The 21357-nt window shown below is 38.5% G+C and overlaps 1 protein-coding gene across 3 annotated transcripts in view; it reads right to left on the bottom strand.

Annotated features, from left to right (window-relative positions):
* Positions 1-472: 472 nt before the first annotated feature.
* LOC131699136 (ras-related protein Rab-27B-like) overlaps positions 473-21357 on the bottom strand; it is an 80690-nt gene continuing 59805 nt past the window's right edge. For all 3 annotated transcript variants that reach the window (XM_058995223.1, XM_058995238.1, XM_058995230.1), the window contains 4 exons: positions 12478-12563; positions 10169-10272; positions 8692-8815; positions 473-5665 (listed from right to left, as the gene is read on the bottom strand). In XM_058995223.1, the coding sequence (XP_058851206.1) occupies positions 5479-5665; positions 8692-8815; positions 10169-10272; positions 12478-12563 (501 nt within the window). In that variant the 3' untranslated portion in view covers positions 473-5478. The remainder of the gene's footprint in view (positions 5666-8691; positions 8816-10168; positions 10273-12477; positions 12564-21357) is intronic.

Genomic DNA, 21357 nt, shown 5'->3' with positions numbered 1-21357 from the left:
ATACCCAAAACTGTTCATGCCTCTCTGTGTGTATAGATGTATGTGCAACAATACATAATTGCAACAATATTGAAACAATTTTGTCCATAGCACACTACCCTCAAACAAGATCTGGGACAAACACATACTGTAAATGGGGTGCAGCCATTTGTTCCTTATTTTACCCCAGTCAGATGCTAACTTACACATATATACCATAGAGCTCCGCAAACAGATAATCATATCTTAATTTTATAGAGCAATCCCAAAGGTCATGCTTGTGTTTTCAAATGGGCAGCAGATAATCCACCCCTACTTTTTTGTTTTGGACTCATCATTTCAGGGATACCGAGAGGTCAACAAATGCCCTTCTCCAGTTGTTTTGTATTTATTAATCCTGATAATTACTTTTTATTCATAGTACCGACAAAAAGATAAGCTGCCAATTTCGGTTCAACTCCACAATTCCATATATATCCAAATACAACTACTATAATGAAAATGTATTTTATTGGAAAGACTACATACTGTAGACACAAAACAATGTTTTACAAAACCAGACACCACATTACTATATACAGTACTTACACCATCCTTTTGCATTCATCACACATACTTTGGTATAAGTAATGGCACAGCATTTATAACCAGGCACCACATTAATAATGAAAAAATAACATACCATCAACCAAAAAAGGCACATTGATACAACTAGTAATCACAATGAATTTGATAAAGATCAAATGAAAAAGAACATGTTTGTAACAAAGCCAGCCGTTTAGAGAAGGGAATGTTTTTTTTTTTTGTTTTTTTTTTTTGCAATTCATTGCAGTGGCATCAACTTTTTGAAAGGATTTTATTGGTTCACAATAAAGTTTATCACTATATGAACAGATGAGCTTGAATAGCCTTGAAAATGTAATAAGGCAATTTCCATTCCGTATCTGTTGCTTCAGTACACTGTTCCCCCCCCCATACAGCCCTACTAGCAAGTCTTCAGACAACTAAAGGCGTGATAATCAATACTTTAAAAATACAGTTCTTAACGTAAACTTTTTTTGCACACAGGTGGGTGGAGCTCATTTTTCCTGTAGATTTAATGCCTAGGTTCTATAGGAGGCACAGTGAGTACACATACTGTACAGTAACAGTATTAAGGAGACAGAGGATTGAAAATACAGTAATAACTAAAAACTGATCTACCGAAAAATGTGTTAGTTATGGGAAGCTGTGGTTAGTAAGCTATTTTCATGTTGTATCAAAAAATGTTAAAAAAAGAGTATGAGTTACCATTCTTATCTGGAGGGCTTCAAATGAGTAAATACAAATATAACTGTGGGGCAAATCTAGGGAGACCGCATTGCTGTAACCCTCAGACAAAATCAGAGGGGATAAATTAACCATTTCATTATCAAGCAATCTAATATTAAAGGTAATTTTGAAACCTGGTTTTGCTTTTCAAGCACCCATTATGACCTCCCCCTCATACATTTAAGTTAATACAGCATGAACAGCTTCCCTGTAGGATTCAATGCTACACTCTTTGTTTTGTTTCATACTATGTAGGTAATCTATAAAAGCAAGTAGACATTATCCTTTAAATCTTAAAAGGAAAAGGCTTCTGATAGTATACATTCTTAAAGGGTACAAGAAAGGTCCATACTCCATTCATCCTAAAGTGACTGATAATCTATTTCTTTACGTCATTGTTGACGACAAGGATAATAGCAACAGATTAGAGATCAGATTGCTAATCTCTCTCTCTATATATATATATATGGCACACACTGTGACTGTTATTCTTGTAGAAACGTTAGAAATCACAGTGACTGAAAGAGGAATAAATGCCATATGCTCTGAGTCACACCACAGCATCAAGGTTTGGAAACACTTCAGTAAAGCTGCAAAAATAGAAGACTCTTGGTTGGACAGCATTTTAGCAAGCTACCGATTCAAACAGATCTGTACCGTCTCAAAGAGGCAGCAGTGCTCTCTTGAAGTCTTTATCAATGCCCTGGAGTCAGATGTTTCTCATATGACTGGCTAACCTACTGAGGCTCTGCCTGTGTTTTACACGCCCTTTCCTAGAACAGCCAACTAGTAATGGAAAAAAGGTTTTAAAAATAGGCCCCAGTATGGGAAAGAAGACTACAAACCCTCTAACAGCTTTACCCCCACCCCCTTATAATATTACAGTAAATTCTGGGATAAGGTATGTTCTAATACTAGGCAAATGGCAGTCTGGTTTAATATAGTTTATTGCCAATATGGGTAAAAATATACTTACTTTGATTCCATAATGGTTCAACTTTATACTTCAGTGCTGCTGATATATGAACAGTCTTACTCATTTATAGTAAGGTTCCCCCATTTTGGAAAATGTTGTCTTTTTTTTTGACTATGCAAAAGGAAGATCTTTAAAAAACAAAAAGTGTTAGCTATATTGTATTGACGCTTGCTAAAAAAAAAAACCCTGCAGTTATTAATGATCAAACTGATTAGCAATTTGCTAAGCTCACATTTTTTAAATACTTTTATTAATGCACTAGCACATTTTTCAAATGGTTTGCCAATACCTCTTGTGCACAGTTACATAATGCATTCTTTTTATTGAAAGTTTTCTTTTTTTTTTTTTAACCCTGCAGTAATTATAACTGAAAACACACAAGTTAAAAATATATATAGTTCAAAATGAATTGAGAAAAATGATCAATAACCATCATTAGCTAAATAAGTTCCATGTCTCATGTGGTCACTTTAGGCAATGAAACAGCAGAAGACAGCAGGACTACACTAACGATGTGATGAGATACATTGGTAAACAGATAGCACACTTACCAAGCCACTCACATACAGTATGTGGTCCATGCTACGGGTGCATTCAAATATGCTCGGTACAACTCTGTGTATGCTTCAGGTCATTTCAGACATATCGATATTTAAAAGCATAAGCACATTGATTTTTTTCAAATACATTGAAGAACATTCCAAATTCTGCAAAACATTGTTTTTTTAAACAATTAAATGATTCAATTCTGCAATATTGTTACATATATATATATATATTTTTGCTTCATTTCATATTTCGATGCATTAAAAATATTCAGTAATTCACAACTTTTACAAATAAGGTTTCACAAGATATTATTGGTCACACAGCATCACGAGCACCACTACAGAGAAAAGATAACCCTCCAGACAATGTAAACTTTTGAGAACGGCTATTAAATCCAAACGCTGACATAAAAACAAAGGGATTGTACACATTTTTCACGAGTCACACAAGTTTCTTCTAGGTTGATATTCTACTTATCTTGATATAAATGTAGAAGTGTGTGGTTCAGTTGTTGGGTGAACATAAGAGAACTATATCTACCTACTCAACACAGGGTAGTTTCATTGTACACAAGCGTGTCGACAAAACACTGAAGGCGGCAGTTGTTGCAACATTTGTTTCTCCTTAACTTAGTCAGGCATCTTAAAATAAATACATTTTAATAAGAGTCTCTTTCAATGTTACGCATTTGATTTTTTTAATGTCTTCCACTTTGTCAAAACAATTGTTTACCTAAACTAAAGTCTGACTTGGTAATGATTTACACACCCAGATTGGTACGTTTTAAGGAAAGAAATACCGTTAACAGTGAACCTGTGTCATGTTCCAGTCGGAAAATGTTGATGATCAACATTACAGTGTAACTATTATGTACAAGCAGAGGGGAATAGCTTGCCATTCACATTTCTTTCCTATCCTATTACATAATAGGATAACAAGAAATCCCCAAATAAAGCAGTAAAACAAGGTATGAAAAGTTTGGCAAGTGTCTCAAAAAAGGTTAAATTATAAACAAATAAATTAATTGCAACCATGATGGGAAGCAGATTTAGCTGTATCTATTAAGCACTCCTCTTCATTATAATTGACGTGTAGTGAAAAATGTCAAAGCTTTTTACTTCAAGAGCAAAGTACTTGCATTGTTTAAGGTGAACACCCTTTCGACTTATAAAATGAAAAATAAACAACCATATGAACTTGATGGATGTGTCTAACAAAACAATTTCACACTGTAAAGCTTACCTGTCGTGCACTTACTCTTGCTATAAAGGCCTGGTGCTACACTAGGTTAAAGAATGTTTGCTTGTCTTTTCTTTCAGGAAGTATGTTACCATTTAATTTTCTAGCTCATTTTACCATTAGTTGGTTAGTGACAGGAAATAAGGTGTTCTAGGGGTGGGGTAATTTCACTCTCCAAGTGAACTGACCAAAGGAAGTGCAAGATAACCTGAACGCAAGGCTTGCACTTTATCACAGTGTAGAACCAGATGGCACGATTTAAAATTTGTGATATTTGATACTTACAGTATGTAACAAACAGAAGTGCACAATAGGTATGGTTTATTGAAATAGTTTGTTAACCACTTTGAAAAACCTTTAATTATAACCTGGCATGTGTTCATTTTTAGTACCTTTAACATGTTTTATTTTTTAAATCTTTTTGAACAAATGAGAGTAATTTACACTTTAGGGTAAAAGAAAATTCTCAAACCACCACCTTTGTCCTATCATCGTCTAGGCAGACTTGTCAAAAACGCACCAGGCACATGTGAGTACTAAAAAGGGAAAAACAGGTTTGGCACAAATATAGCAGTAGCTATCCAGATGATGATTAATTAATATGAATACAGCATTTAATTAAAACAACCTTAAATATGAATGAATAAAAGTCTCCATTTTGTACTATTTAATACTAGAGATTTTACCTTCATAACTGTACAGTATATAAAGAGCAGATTTACTGAAGCATCTTACATTTGTGTTTATAGTACAGTATACAGTACACTGTCCTGCCAGAAATAAGTTGGAATCACCTTGAAAGCAGATGTTGGTCAGTCTGATCAGGATTTAAACCAGGAGAGGAAGCAGACCACTGCGCTCTTTAAAATAGTCTTTTTTTTTTCATTTTCCATTTTTTAATACAGACGTTGTTATCGTGAATGCACCCATGCCAGTCAACTATACAATTCAACTATGACTGCCACACATACAATACGTAACCTTTGCCCAATTACCACATCGCAATCTAGTTAAGACTATATTAGTACAATTCTGGTCCTGGATGGAGATTTAATAGGTTCAATCAAACATATTTGAATGAAAAAGAAAAGCAAGCATGACCGAACCCTTCAGACTGTGAGACTTTGGATTATGAATCTTTGATATCTGGATACCATGTCATAGACTGGCCAAACTTGCCACTAACAATATCCACAAGAAGGGTTCTCACTGCCAGGACAGTGTTATGTTCAATATCTTCTTTATATAATAATACAGTATTGAAAATCGGATGCTCAAGCAAATCTTAGGTTACAGCCAAATGTGGCCTGACAAGTCTGTCTTACAGCTTCCAACCAACATGTTCCATGCTTAAATAACATAACTTTTCTTTTTTTGTCCATTGTTAGGATTTTCTTTAAAAGGGGGATCGTTTAACTTGCAGTCTAACAGGCACACTTCTTCTCCTGGGGTTGCACAGGCTCTAGCTTTCCTGAGCCCCCTCCGTTGGCAGACTCGGGTGCTGTCTTCTGCACACACTGTTCCATGCGCTTCATTATTAAATCTAAGAGCGTGACTACTGCTTTATCAACGTCTGATCCTGTAGCCGCACTTGTCTCAAAATATGGTATCCTGTCATTGAGAAAAAAAGAGAGAGAGCATGTCATTTGGAAATGCAACTCTGTTATTATTATTATTATTTATTTCTTAGCAGACACCCTTATCCAGGGCGAATTACAATTGTTACAAGATATCACATTATACATTATTTCACATTATACAGATATCACATTATTTTACATACAATTACCCTTTTTGTACAGTTGGGTTTTTACTGGAGCAATCTAGGTAAAGTACCTTGCTCAAGGGTACAACAGCAGTGTCCCCCACTGGGGATTGAACCCACAACCCTCCGGTCAAGAGTCCAGAGCCCTAACCACTACTCCACACTGCTGCCCTGTTAATAGGAGAATGACTGTTGTCAAATATCATTTAAGATGGTATTGCTAAATTAAGTGTGAAGGTATTATAGCCAGTACATGTTTATGTTACAATTGCTTCTTATTTTCAATGAATTCAGGGATGACAGTCCTTAGTGTTTCCTTAAGCTTAAATAAAAAAGCAATAATAAATGAAAAGCATCACATTACAATCTAGAACACCCTGCAGCGTTTCCAAGAAACACATTACATTTGATGTGTCCTGTGTTATTGCATGGTTAGACTTTATAAACATATTGCCAACTCTTTTGACATTCATAAATCAACTTCATAAATCAACTGGGCAATACATTTCTCAACATTTACTATCATTTGCAGGAGAAAATAATTGATATTCTACAGAAAATAAAGTGAGGAGAAGTTAAAAAAAAAAAAAAAGCAGCTTTAAAGTGACAGGAATCTGGGATCCACTGCCATGTTGGATGTTTTGCTCAGGAACCCAAATTGAATGAAGCTAAGATTCAGATTACACCAGAGATGCCAATACTTGAGTGAACAAAACAGCACCTGCCAAGCAAAATTAGGTGATTTTTAAAAAAATTTTCAGGACGGTAAAATAGGGTCTGTGAAACTTGGTGCAAGTATCCAGTCAAATAAAGTTGAGGTAAAATATATATTTAGTTTCAAGTGGAATCTATTTTTTCTTACCTGTGCACAAGGGCTGAAAAATGTTGTACAGCATGTCTTATTTTAATGTTCTTGTTCCTTTGGATTTCAAATGCAACTTTTTACATCAGAAAGTCACTCCCTTTTAATTGTTAAGGTAAAAAAAGAACACGTTCAATTGTTCTTGTTAATTTCTATATTTGTGGCACCTTCCTTTCCCGTTTTTTAGCTTTAATAATAAATAATAATAAATAATAATAATAATAATAATAATCATTAGATCTACAAAAGAAGCCACACAAAATACTTTCAGTGCGGGCTGTGGCAAGGTGGGGGAATGGAGAGAAAAGTGTGTGTGGGTGTGGGTGTGTGCACAGGTGTGAGTGTTGGTTGACAGGGAAAAAGGGATCCTGCCTTAATGAGTCCTTGCCTGGAATGTGGCTGAGTCATAACTGGGTAATTTCCTATCAAATTAAACCTCAGCCAGTAATAATAAAAGTGCGCAGGAAAGTGCTAAAAAATTGCAGTTTCTGTATCTGGGTCATGAATTGAAAGTTGCAAACCTACCTTGGCCTGGGGCTTTATTACAGGGCACACACAAGGCAAGAGCTCTTGAACTCGAGCTAATCATCCACTCGTTTGGGCCTATTTGCAATACTAAGCATTTAATATTGTAAATGTTTATTTCAAGCACAAAGTTGACATTTTCTGCTTCATTTTATGTTACCATGGGGAACAAAGTAAGAAAACATAGTACTAATAAAAACAAACAGTAATTGCTTATGTCATGTAAGTTTAATTTTTTTAATTTTTTTTTTTTAAACTTAAAAAGGGTCTGTGTACAACTTTAAAAAAAATCTTAACGTTCTGTTAATGAAGTTTAAAATGACCTCTTGAATTTTCACTGTGTCTTCTATAGGACTCAAATGTCTGGCAGCTTCTTGATTTTCAAAAGATGCTTGTTTAAACATGGGGTGTATTTTATAATTTGCTGGATCATCATGTTTGTCTCCATCAACATCACGTCACAAAGAAAATGCAGATGACAGGCTGTAGTTATTCTGTCTACATGTTTTCTGCAGAGAATATGGCTTTCCAACGCCTTGTTATCTTTTGATCCATAATCAGGGGTTCACATAACTGGTAAGCAAGTACGCATGCAGATTACATTTTTTTTTAAAGCAGACTTAGTTATTGTTGTATAGGGCGCAAGCGTACCATCAATATATTTAACAGGAAAGAATTTATAATAAAGGCAGAGACGGTGCTCATGGTTTGAAGGTGAGCTTTGCATGCCTAACTTTGTCAATGTCCGCGATCAACCCCCTGCCCCCCGGTCGCTCGCTCACTCGCTCGCTCCACAAGTGAAACAGATTATTTTTGCCATTTTCTGCAATGTGAACTAGCACTGCACCTTAACTGTTTAATTCACAGTACTTGTTTGTGGACCAATTAAACAGCAATTTGCCAAGACAGCCGTCTGCCAGCAGCAATGCAATGGGATACGTAATGTAAAAACAACGGCCTTAATCAAATTGTGCCTTCATTTTTCAGGGTTTTTTTATTTTTAAATTACATATGTCAGTGCTGGAGGGATTCAGCCAGGCTATAATTGCTGACCGGTGTTAGAATTCAGCTAGTCAGGACAACCAGGCATTAGTTCTGAACACCAACACCACTCCTAATGTACACACTACAACATTAGGAATCTGTGATCTCTTTAAAACTTCAGAAGATCTTTATAACGCCATCATTGGCTCGTGAAGTGTTTTTCTTCTCTGGTCTTCAAGTACTCCCAATGACTCAGGTTTTTGTTTCACCCTGTTCTATTTTTTTTTTTTTTATTTGCATGGCAGTCTGGTGATGAACACAGGCCCTAGAGCCATCACTGTTCCTACACGCGGTTCAAAGACTCAGTGGCTGATTTCATGTGCTGTCGTGCATGTCAAAAAGAATGCATATTTAAAACAAACACTTTATTTATGGTTAAAAAAAACACTGTCAGGGGTATGTGAGACCAGGGTTGTCAATATTGTAAGGTACAGTACTCACCCATATTTATCTGCCAGCTCTTTTGCTTGTTTTTCCTGAACCTCTCTCTGATCAGACAAATCTGCTTTGTTCCCAATTAATACTATATCTGGATTCTCACAATATGCATTAGCTTGGAGTTGGCCTAGAAAAGAAGGAAAAACAAATACAATTTTCCTTAAAAGAAGAGTGTAAAGCTATTTGTTTATCTAATGTTTATGTCATGTGTAAAACTGCATAGAAACTCTAGGCCTAACATGCTTTTACCTTGCATTAACCCTTGGCTGATTATGCAATGCTGACACTATCTGGCATATCTACGATTTAATCATTTTCAAGTTCGGACAAGCCATGGTGCAGGAACACAGATGTTGGCAAATACAGTACAAACAGTTACATGAATTAACACGAATATAAAATCTGTTCAAAACAGCATTGTAAAGTTTCAAACAATAGGTTGCCCTCTAATAACCTTTATTAAACGCATTTCACCATTAAAAGGAAGAACCACAACAGCCATAGGCAGCGCGTATGAGGCTTAAATAAATTGCCCACGAAATTGTTCTGACCAATACAAAACATATTTGTGAGAGAAGATCGATTTTACTTTCCCCCACAAGTTCGCAAAGCACGTCTAACAAACATATTTCTCGTTTTCCTACTGCGCAACCACCAGAATCCTTTTCTCTCATTCCCTTGCCTGGAACATCCTCTTCACAATTTCTACATTTATTCAAACTGCTGTTACCTATACAAACTGTGCGTGTTTAGAAGCTATAGTATAGTCAGTATTAATAATTGATTTAAATTGGTGTGAAGTGATGGAAATGATGTTTGAAATTGGTGTAGGTACTGTAGGGCTGCAGAACAGGTTAACAGATTGAAAGGTTTTAAAAAACAGTGCAGCTTGTTATTCTTACTGTTTTTCTAATTTGCTTAAATAGGCATAACATGGTTTTAAAGTACAAGCTAGTGCTATATTAAACTTAATTTATTTGACTGCCTTATGTTGGAAAAAAAAACGTCGTCAAATATAGCATACCTGAGTGGTTTTGAGGTCTGTTTTGTGCTATAAATTATTACAGTACTCAGTAATAAGTTCTCAAAAAGACGCAGGAGAATGAATCCGATTTACAACTTTTATTTGTGTCCGACAGTCCGACTATTTTTCAAACCAATGAATGAAACTTAGTATTCAGACTCACTAGAGTATTAAAAAAATAATGCAAGTCATATATATATATATATATATATATATATATAATGTGTGTATCTTACTGTACATTGTTCGGTTTAATAAATGCAGGGGGGAAAGTGTGGAAAAGCCTCCCCAAACGAAAGACTCACGCGCTGCCTATGACAACAGCTATTGTATGTTCATTAACAAGAACTCCCTCAAGTGGCCAGCGAGTGATGAGGAAGCATATGCCATCCGTTTCCTAGAACACATCAAGCCCTCGCGTTACTTTAGCTTTACATCATGCCATCTGATACTTACTCATCCAGTTTCTGACATTTAAGAAGCTTTGCTGGCTCGTGAGGTCAAACATTAGTAAAAAGCCCATGGCGTCTCGGAAGAAGGCCGTGGTGAGGCTACGGAACCTGTAAACAGCAATGCAGGGGTTCATTTAACAGTCAGCAGGTTTGGTCTGCAAGTTCAGGAGAAGAGGTTCGTCTTATCCTGACTACAGTGACACTCCACATAAAATAGCCACTCGAAATGTTTATGGTTCATAAAACAGCAAGTGTGTAAGAGATGTACCTGTGCAGGCCCTGCGGGTACAAAGGAATACACTAAATCAAACTAATTCACTGAAGGCTCAGAATGCAGTGCCTTGGTCCAGCATAGATTGAATTCCTTGTTTCAGCTAGCATGATCAATAACTCAAGCACACCGTGAGATTTATTGAAATCATTCGTTTTGATATGCATTGCAATGAGCTACTATTTGTACTTTAATTTCTATATGGAGTAGCGACTTCATTCAAAATGGTGTGCCCCTGTTAAAGTGGACACAGCCTCATAACTTGATAACAATCCTTCCTGCACGACACACTTCATGTGATCGATACAGCCTGCTCAATACCTGCTTTTTACGTCTGGGGTAAGTGTGTCTACTGATTGATGTCTTTCAGATGGTCCCTGTCACACAGTTCCTTTACAGAACGCTGCCTCATGACCTGCATTATCTCTTGCATTATGATCAATGCCTTATTTTAAGTTATTTAAAAAGTAACCAATCAACCGCCCAGTTAATTTTCTCTGCAAACATAAAGCAAGAACAATAACAATAATAATAATAATAACAATAACAATAACAACAACAACAACAACAACAACAACAATAATAATAACAACAATAACAATAATAATAATAATAATAATAATAATAATAATAATAATAATAATAGCTACATTTCACTCAAATCAGCTAAGCTACTTATACACAAGAAAAGAAATAAAAACTTAAATAGCACTTCTAGAAAAACTGAAGCCTAAAAATATCCAAAGAGGTGAATTGTTTGTAAGTTAGTAGCAAATTTCCACGGAACCCAAAGTTAGCTGCTTGTTCCCACACAGCAGCTTCTGCTGGGAAGAAGGGACAGTTGCTACCACTGTTAAATTATTACATTCCAAAGTGAAGACAATTCTGCAGGAACAGCTGTGTTATTTATACCTACTTAAATCAAGGCTATTTTAAAAATTGCAAAACACCATTAATATCTTTTTCAGCTGCCTTGCTACTTAAATGAGCGCTGCAGGGCACAGCAGTAGAGTCAGACACTGAAGGAAATAACAGCTTCAAATGGTGTGATAAGACCTGATAGGCAATAACAAGTAACACATGTTTTTTTTCTGATGCAGATTGTAAAACACGATACATTCATAACCCATTGTTCTGATGTTACAAAGTCATAATTTACAGTTTAGATGTCAGTTACCAAGCAACAAAGTTTTAGAATCAATCAGCTACTAGGAATCAAGCATTGATGGGCCAAATGGTCCCCTTTCTTTCATACATTTCCTTAAAGGGCACATAAGGACCTTTTTATTTTATTGTGTTACATGTTCCCATGTGTTGTACAACTGTTTACGTAAGGTGTGTGTTTTGTTTTACATTTTGACCACTTTTTTAAACTTTTAAATTGCATTCCCTGCCTCAAGATGGCTTCCCATGTACCTGCATGGACCTCTCAGAACTACATTTCCCATCATCCTACTGCTCACTGGTAAATCCATCTCAGTTACAGATGGTAAGTCATCTTGAGGGAGGGAATGCAATTTAAAAGTTTAAAAAAGTGATCAAAATTTAAAATGTAAATAAATAAAATACACACACCTTACGTAAACAGTTGTACAACTCATGGGAACATGTAACACAATAAAATAAAAAGGTCCTTATGTGCCCTTTAAGTTCTTATGTATTCGACATCAGTATTATTACGTGTTCGTCATTATCTTATATAAAAAAAGTCCAACTGGCTGCTTCTGATTAAAAGCACTTTATTATATTATACTAAGGATTCCTTTCTGTGGAGTACAAAACAGGCCGAACTGGTGCAGATGTGCATTGCTCCTTTTTAAATGTGGTTTTATACTGCATTGTCTTTGTTAAAATGTTCTGTATATCCTGACTAATGTACAGTGTATACAATCTGTTAAGGGTACTGGTTTACTGGATGTTTACAATACAATATATGAGGTTGTGTCAGAGATGCACATTTTGTGGTCATTTACATGTTATTTTTACTTTATGGTAAAGTGCATTTTCTTTCCTATGCAAAAGATATATTCATAAAACCTTACCTTTCTTGTCCGGCAGTGTCCCAGAGCTGTAGGTGAACTTTAAAATTTTTCCCAGCAGTGCCATTTGGTCCTGAATTACTGTATACCTGTACAAATACAGTAAATGATAAAACAAACCATTTTATTTTTATACAAAAGGAGGAACCGTTGTTAGTAATGAGAGTTGGACTCTCAAGCACAGTTTTTTTCTTCTTGTATTTGGTCCACAGAGGTAAAGCACAAGGTTTTTAAAGTCCTTAAAATCCAATCAAACTTTCCTGAGGTGCAATATATAATGTATGTGTGTGTTCTCAATCTAATTCCTCACAATAGATGAGAGTGCTCCAAGCAGTGGTTTCTGCTTTTATTAAAGTGTGAGTTGCTTGTTTCCAATCATTCAGAGTGCAATTACTCAAATACTGTGTTTAACTCAACTTCGATATACAGCTATGGCCAAAAGCTTTGCATTACCCTATAGAATTAACACATTTTGCTTCATAAAGTCGAATTAAACCTGCTGAATAATGTTACGTTAACATATTGAATTACATATTGCTTTGTAGTTTTCCCATATACTTAAAAAAAATACTGTACTACTATTATGGCTTTTGGTAGACTTGTGTGATATTTTGTAGTTTCTTTGATTACATGATGTTAAAATATCTAAATGTAGTCTTTATTAATATAAAAATGAACTGAGTTCTCATTGATGGAGTGTTGTAAACGAAGATGGTATGCGGCTGTGGCAGTGTGGAAGCCCTGCCAGTGTGTTTGTGTGGGGAATACTGGGTTGGCAGGGGGAATGTGGCTGGAGCCGACAATTGAATAAATGATTATATTAGGCTCCTGTCACGGGTGTATAAAACAGGTATTCTTGGGTGTTCGTTTAGAGTTAGTGGTATTAATGTTGGTGATAGAGGTGGAGGTCTGTGTTGCGTGTTCCCTACTGCCTGCTTGTTTACGTTTTGTGAATTTTTCTGAACCCTTTTATTTTGGCTCTTATGTCATTTATTTTGCCATGTGTGTTATGTTAAATGTTTTGTCCGTGTTATTTTTGTTAATTAAAACTGCACATTGGCACATTTAACCTTGCATCTTTCTGTGTCTGAGTCTCTCTCCCTGCCAATACCATCTGGGCTGTGATGCTACCCCGCCACAGTGGCACATAAAGCTAGTTCTATTATATAAAATTTCACTTCATAAAGGCTCAACAGCCCTTTTGAAGCAGCCCCAGAGACAACAATGGTGTTTTTTTGTTTTTTTTTTTGCAGATTTTGTTGGATTACACAAATTCTTAAACACAACCTTATTTGGTAGTGTGCAGCATATGCACCCAGCTGCTTAAAAAATATGCCCCTGCAACTATAAGTTCATAGAGGTTTGCTTTGCTAACCAACAAAAGGGACAATTTTTATCCTTATCTGATGTTATATTAATAACGAGCTACTTTGCAATGCAAAAGTGAATTGCGAAGGTTTATCTTGAGGACATGGAGTGATGCATCCAGTGTAGTGTATTGTTTCCCTACTAATTTGTATACATTACAACATTCAGAATGGAATAAAACCTTGCCTTTATATGTTTACTCCAATGGCTTAAAATAAATTGTAATACAACCTTGTTTGTTTTTTGCTTTAATTACATCCCACAGTTTTTGTGTTTTATGTACAGAAGATACTGTCAGTAAGTATCGGCATCAGTGGGTAGTGCATGCTCAGTAATTTCAATGTACAATAAGTTGTCACAGTACTAAGCATGTCTATCAGGCATTGACACCTGATAATAAGAATTACAAATACATGTAATGCTGTTGCTGGGCTCTTAATTCGTACAGGAGTTGACTGTACTTACAAGTGTTTTAATTACCATTTTCATACTTTTAGTACCATTTGTTTTATTATCTTTTCCACTCCTCTTCCAAATGAGATGTAGCTCAAGTTTTAACTTATAATGTGCAAGGTCTTTTATTTGTGTCACTTTTTATATTTTGATATTTATCTTGCATTATTCAATATTTCAGTAGTTTTATGTATTCCAATAAGATTTTATCACTCCCCTGTAAGGTAGCCAACATGCGAACATTCTGCCATAAAATGTAATTTATTACTATTCATTGCTTCTAAGAATACAAAAACAGAAGACAGCAAATAGTCAGGAATCATATTTGAATATATAAAAACTACTGAAATATTGAATGCTGCAAGATAATGCAACCTTTATTTAACCAGGCTACCTTCCTGGCATAGCATCTCAAAGCTCATTATCTCAATCTCATTATCAAAGCTCAAACGTGCTACCACTGAATGCGAAGATGATGCATTTCACAATGGAAAGTATGAACAGTAGAAATCCAGCCGGAATATAATGTGTATCAAGCTCCTGCACCTTATACATCGTCAGAACAGGCTTTCATATCCAGCAAAAAACAATTTACCAAAGAAATGAAAAAGGACTAGTGAATTTGTATAGTAAACATGGACAGCTCCAGCTCTCTATCACGTACTGCTGTCACAAAAACATGTCACAGTTTCACTCTTAAAATCTATTAGTTTGATTTCAATGTTCCAGAAGCTATTTAAGAACGGGTAATGAAACATTAAAAGAGCATCACTCATGTCTGCCGGCTTGTTTGCTGAAGAGGGACACAGTAATTTTGTCACAGTTCCTTACGAAAGGAGAATTTAATAAAAAAATAAGCAATGTAGGTAATTATAAAATATATGCAGTGAGACTGTTTTCAGATCAGAACAAACACACTTTATGCAATGGATAAAGACAAAGCTATATTAAGCTATATATTATATTTTATTAGGATAATCATGTACTGAACCTTTTCCAAAATTCTGATAAGCTGATTTTTCTTTTTTGTTTAACTATTTTTCAGCAGGTTTTTGTAGTATATTTTTTTTTTTTAGTGCCCATGTCAGACCTCTTGTCATGTTCGTGTATAAAACACATTTTGGAAATGATATTCATATAATTGGTTTAAATGAGCACAACCGATACAGTTAAGTTAATCAAATTAACAATTTTAAGAGCACCGGCCAAAACAAAAACATGTCTCTGCTACATAGATGTCAATGTTGTTGTTTGAACTCCTTTAAAAGGTATCAGGACAGTAAGTTTCCATTATTCCTGAAGTTTATTCAAAAAAAAAAAATTAAGAACTTGAAACGTTTTTGAACAAAAAGTCTAGCATTCCTGGGGGAATGATATATCTGATGTCTTAATCTCAGAGATTTAAGAGGCTGGTCTTCTGTATATTTTCGTTCTGTTTTTGGTGTCAGTAGAACAAGCTTTTTTTAAGTGTGTATTTTTAGGGTCACACCATTCATAGTGATCTAGGGTCACACATAATTGCTTATTATTGGGGTACATACACTATGTCTGACATATCCATATGTACGGCACAAAGGTGTCTGTATTAGTCAGAGACTATATGCAGTATATATAGTTAATCAAGAATCTGGCAAGTGCTTAAACAAAATTTGACTGAATCACAGTAAGCTGCTGTGTACCAACTGCAAAGACAGTACCTTAAAGTCAAAGTCTGTACCACTGATATGGACAGAGATTAAAAAAATATTGCATAGTTATGAAGAAATGATTAAGAATTTAAATGTATTCATCTGAAAATCCAAAAGGCCTGTTTTAATATTTATCTTGCAATAAATATACATATTTTGTGCATTAAAGCTTTTTGTAAGATTTTGTATTTCCCTGGCAAGGTAACCATTTCAATTTGACTACAATATATTTTGCTTTCAAAACTTAAACATTAATAAATAGCACACAGACTTTACCAACTCCAATAGTGCTGTTTAAATTCCTGACTGCACCATGGACGTCTGATGGCCGGTTAGATTCAATACTCGATAAACTAAGTTCCAATAACAGCAAACAATTCTATTCTAAAATGATTAGGTCCACCAGACAACAGATATAAAGAGATTAACCAAAGATAAAATAGGAAACTAGTTCAGGACATGGGGGTGCGGCTTGAAGTACAGGGGTGCTGGGCACCTGCTGGTGCCAGGGCAAATCCTGCTGGTTTCGTGAACCTAATGATCTGTGTGTGCATTGCACTTCACCCCTTTTACATTGCTACTAACCAGTGCTGACTGTCACAACAGGGGCGGGACATTATCAAACCGCAATCCCATGAGAGTCGGTTAGAGTTGGAACGCATTGGAAACTTGTATACAGCAGGACGTTTTTGAAAACGCCCCTAAAAAGAATATGAGATTTGTTTGTAGATTCTCAGTGGCACCACCTGCTGAAATCAGCTTGTGGCGAATGCTGCAACTGGGGGAGCTGCTTTGTGGCTGTACATTCCCTCATTAAAAATTAAAACAGCACGACACTTTAGCACAAGTCAGCCTTGCGTCTTCTGACTGTCCTCATCTACAACTACTGGAAATAAAATACTGCTGTTCAACCTGCTTTTACAAGTAAACAAGACATTTCTAAAAACTGCACTACTTAAGAACATGCTACTTTTCAATTTGTTTTCTCTAGCATGTTGTAAACATTTTAGCAAGGACTGTGGTTTTTTAAAGATTATTTTTACTTAAATAGATAAACAGATGTTGAAGCTGGCTTTTATTAAGGTGTTTAAAATAATAACAACCGAATGCATGGCTTCCATCATATACAGGGGTTACAGTTTTGTTCAATGGCTTTCAGCACCCCCACTATAAGAATAGTTCCAGCGCCACTGATTATTATATAAATTAAGCAAGCCCTGTCCATTGTTTAATAGGTGTCATTTACACGTTTACAAAAAAAAGTAAAACGTGGCAGCCTTACACAAGAGTAACAGGTATGTCTTAAGTACAGTTGCTATGGCACTAATACGTTTCGGTTAGTATCGACAATGGAAATGTGAAGCGGAGCATATTTTCATGGCAATTTCAGAGCTTACAGAAGAGAACTGATCTTGACAAACCAGTTACCGGCTACTGGTGTTTAACAACGATTACTATTTGTCAATTGTACAGGTAAGGGATGCATGGTTTGTAACCGGCAACATGTCTGGTTTCATTTGCTTGGAACACCAATATTCCACAAAGTCACTGCTACATTTCAGATAACATATCTTTTGCTTCAGCTATTTGCCCAAAGGCAAATTTCACTTAAGCCCCAAGAAAAAATACAACTGAAGCTCAATAATGGCTTAAACAAAATGCTAGCTGGACTAGAGCTGGTTATACAAATAATTAACACATACTGTATGTATTTTGTGGAATTGAAATACTCATTGTATTTAATACAGATGAATACAAAAAGAAAAACGTAGGACATACATTTCATTAACGGAACTCATCAAAAAAGTACACTGGAAAGTTAGTTAAAAAAAAATGCTAAACTAACTGAAAAACAGAACTAAATCAGTAACATTTAGGGCTGCAATGAAGGGTACATTTTGACCTTCAATCGTTCGGAACACATTACCGAAGGAAGGTTCGAAACTTCAATGGTACTAATTTGCATAATTTACTGGTGACTATAGCTATATATTTGATTAAAAATCCTATTTTAATCAAATATATAGCACTCAGCTGTAGTTTAAACATACGTTATATAGAACAGTGATCATGTTTTTATAATTTAAATAAAAATACACTTTTACACGTAACTAATGCTGCTTGTGATATATACAGTAAGCTTGCATTGCAGCAGCACCAACTGCAGCGGACTTAGGCAAAACAAAGCTTTATTTAACATTCACCGTTCTAAGCAGGTTATCAGTCACTACTACTACTACTACTACTACTACTACTGACAGGTCACACATTTGTGGAGCTCCTGCAGGTGTGTTTATAAAACCATTAAAAACAGTTATTTAAACTTTTTATTTTGGAATTCTTTTTATAAATTCACTTTTCTAAAGTAGTAGTGCACCTTTTAGTTGAAAAACATTCTGGTTAAGTTGTTTTATTTTTTAAATAAAACACTTATTTAGTTTGTCCTTTTCTCTCCCTGCACTTGCCTACATAAGCAAGTGCAGGAGAGATTTTTCTTTCTTTGATTTTTCCTTCTTTTTAAAACACTCCTTTTATTGATTTGTTAATTTTACTTTAAAGCTTTTATTTTTGTCTTTTTAGGGAAATTATTTTTATGTAAATAGCTGTTTTTAGTTTTTAGTTAAAAATCGTTTTGTTTTAAAAAATCCCCCATCTCTGCTGTGTGCAGAGTGGGGGAAGGGCAGGCAGGGAGCACAGGCCGTGTGCTCCTTTGTTTGCCCTTGGTTTGATTTTGGTTTTCTTTTAAGTTTAAAGCTATTTTTTAGTTTTGAACTTTTATTTCTTTTTGAATTTTCTTTGTGCCCCTGCACTATTGCAGTGCAGGGGTGTGTCAATTTGTATTTGTTTATTTATTTAAAAAATAAATAAATACGTTTGTTTGTGTTTATATAAAAAAAAAAAAAAAAAAAAAAAAAAATCCCTTTGTGTTTTTGATTGTTTTATTTTTATTTTGTTGTTTTTAAAAATAAATATATAATTTTTGTTTGTTTGTTTTCTTTTTAATTTCACTACTCCTGCACTATTGGAGTGCAGGGGTAGTTATTTTTCATTTATTTAATTCTGTTTGTCTTGTGTGTGCCCCTACACTGATTATAGTGTAGGTGGTTGTTTGTCTTTTTGTGTACCCCTGCGCTGCTAACTGTTTGCAGTGCAGGGGTGTGTCTGTCTTGTCTGTGTGTGTGTTTTGTTTTTCTGTTTAACAGAATAAAAATAGACAAGACAAACACTTATAAGAAATAAAATTAAATAAAAGAAATCAAAATGAGTGGGCAGACACCACAACCCCCCAGGCAATGGGCAAAGGCGGCCGCGAGCAACGCGGCCCCCCCATTTAAAAACATCACCAGGAGGCACGGGGTCAGGTGCCTCCTGCGAGACTCCCTCTCGATCGAGGGCTTCGTCAAGGCCATGGCGAAGGCGGTGGGACCAGCAGCGATCGTGGCGGCCTCCAAAATGTACGGGAAAGCCGTCTTTTTCCTGAAATCGGAGGCCGCCGCGAACACCGCGATCGAGAGGGGTCTCAGCGTGGGGGGCATGTTTGTCCCCATCGAGCCCCTCGCGGGGCTGGGCAGCAGGGTCATCCTGTCCAACGTGCCACCGTTTATTCAGGATGCCCTGCTCATGCCCCATCTGCAAGCCCTGGGGGAGGTCAAGACGGCCATCCACCCCATCCCCCTGGGCTGCAGAGACCAGGCCTTCCGCCACATCTTGTCCTTCCGCCGCCAGGTGACCGTCCACCTGGCGGGGAGGGACACCGCGGAGGGCAGCTTTGTGGTCCCCTTCGAGGGGACCAATTATGTGATCTTTTATTCCTCGGAGGAGGTGCGGTGCTTTCACTGCAAGGAGCTGGGGCACCAGAAAAAGAGGTGCCCCAAGCTCCAGAAAAGCGCCAAGCCACCCGCGCAAGCACCGCACCCCTCCGAGTCCACCTCGCCCCCGGGGCCCTCCAAAAGGCCCGCAGAGAAGGGGGGCAAAAAAGTACCCGCCCCCCTCCCAGTAACATCCGGGGGGGGAAAGGGAGAGAGGGCCCCCGAGGCGGCCGGACCCTCCGCGCCTCTCGAAAGTGCGCGGGGGGAGAAGGCCGCCGAGTGGACCGTGGTCGCCCGCCGTAAGAAGGTGGCGGCCAGGTCCACCGGGGAGGCCAAGCGGGGGGAGACGAAGCCCGCCGCCGCACCATCTGGCGGTGGGTCAGGGGGAGTCTCAGAGATAGGGACTCCCTCGACGGCACCCCCCGCGAGGCAGGGCGGCAAAGCCGCCCGTAAAACGAAGCACCTCATCCCCGGGTACGATGACGAGAGAAGCGCTGCCGGAGGTGGGCTCCCCGTCGCCGTGGCAGGGCAGGGGACAGCCTCCGGCAGCCTCAGGGGAAAGAGAAAGGCGCAGGCCCGTCTTCCCACGTGTGCACGCAAGTGCACACGTCTCGGCCTCTTGCTGAGGGTCCCCGGGGGGGCGATAGAGGGCCCCCAAAAAAGAAAGAGACCGCCTCGGCGTCCCCCCTCTACCGGCGACGAGGGCTCCGGCCCTCGTGCCGCCGCGGAGGGGGAGAAGGAACCACCCCCCGAGGCGGTCCGGGGCTCCGCAAAGGAAGCGGAGCCCATGGAAGAGGCCCCCGCCGAGAGGCCAAAGGGGAGGGAGGAACCCGCGAGGGCAAAAGAAGCCCTTCGGGTAGATCCCCTCCCCGTCACACCACAGACCTCGGAGGCCGGCCCCGACCCTACCATCGGGGGGCCGGCCGCAGCGGAGGTCGCCGAGGGGGCGCAGGAGGGGCCCCCGAAGGAACAGCTGCCTCGGGAACCGCCTTCCTCCGACGGCGACACGGGTCCTGAACCCTGTGTTGCCGAGGAGGGGGCGGCGGAACCAGCTCCCGAGGCAGGCGTGGGCTCCGCGGACAACGCGGAGCCCATGCAGGCGACCCCCGCCGAGGGGCCGGAGGGGGAGGAACAATTACCCCTCCCGGAACAAGAGCTGCCTCGGGCTCCCGAGGCAAGCGTGGGCTCCGCGGATAATGCGGAGCCCATGCAGGCGACCCCGGCCGAGGGGCCGGAGGGGGGGGACGAACCACCCCTCCCGGAGCAAGAACTGCCTCTGGCTCCCGTCTTCGGGGAGGAGGCGGATCCAGCTCCCGAGGCAAGCGTGGGCTCCGCAGACAACGCGGAGCCCATGCAAGCGACCCCCACCGAGGGGTCGGAGGGGGGGGGAAGAACCACCCCTCCCGGAACAAGATCTGCCTCAGGCTCCCCTCTCCTGCGGCGACAGGGGTTCCGGCCCTTGTGCCGCCGCGGAGGGGGAGGAGAAAACACCCCCTGAGGCAGAGGCGGGCTCTGAGGAGCCCGCGTTTACATTGGTCTCCGGAGCGCGGAAGGGAGGGGAAGAA

This window comes from Acipenser ruthenus, chromosome 2, assembly GCF_902713425.1.
Source record: "Acipenser ruthenus chromosome 2, fAciRut3.2 maternal haplotype, whole genome shotgun sequence".
Classification (NCBI taxonomy): domain Eukaryota; kingdom Metazoa; phylum Chordata; class Actinopteri; order Acipenseriformes; family Acipenseridae; genus Acipenser; species Acipenser ruthenus.
This window is presented reverse-complemented; position numbering and strand designations above follow the sequence as displayed.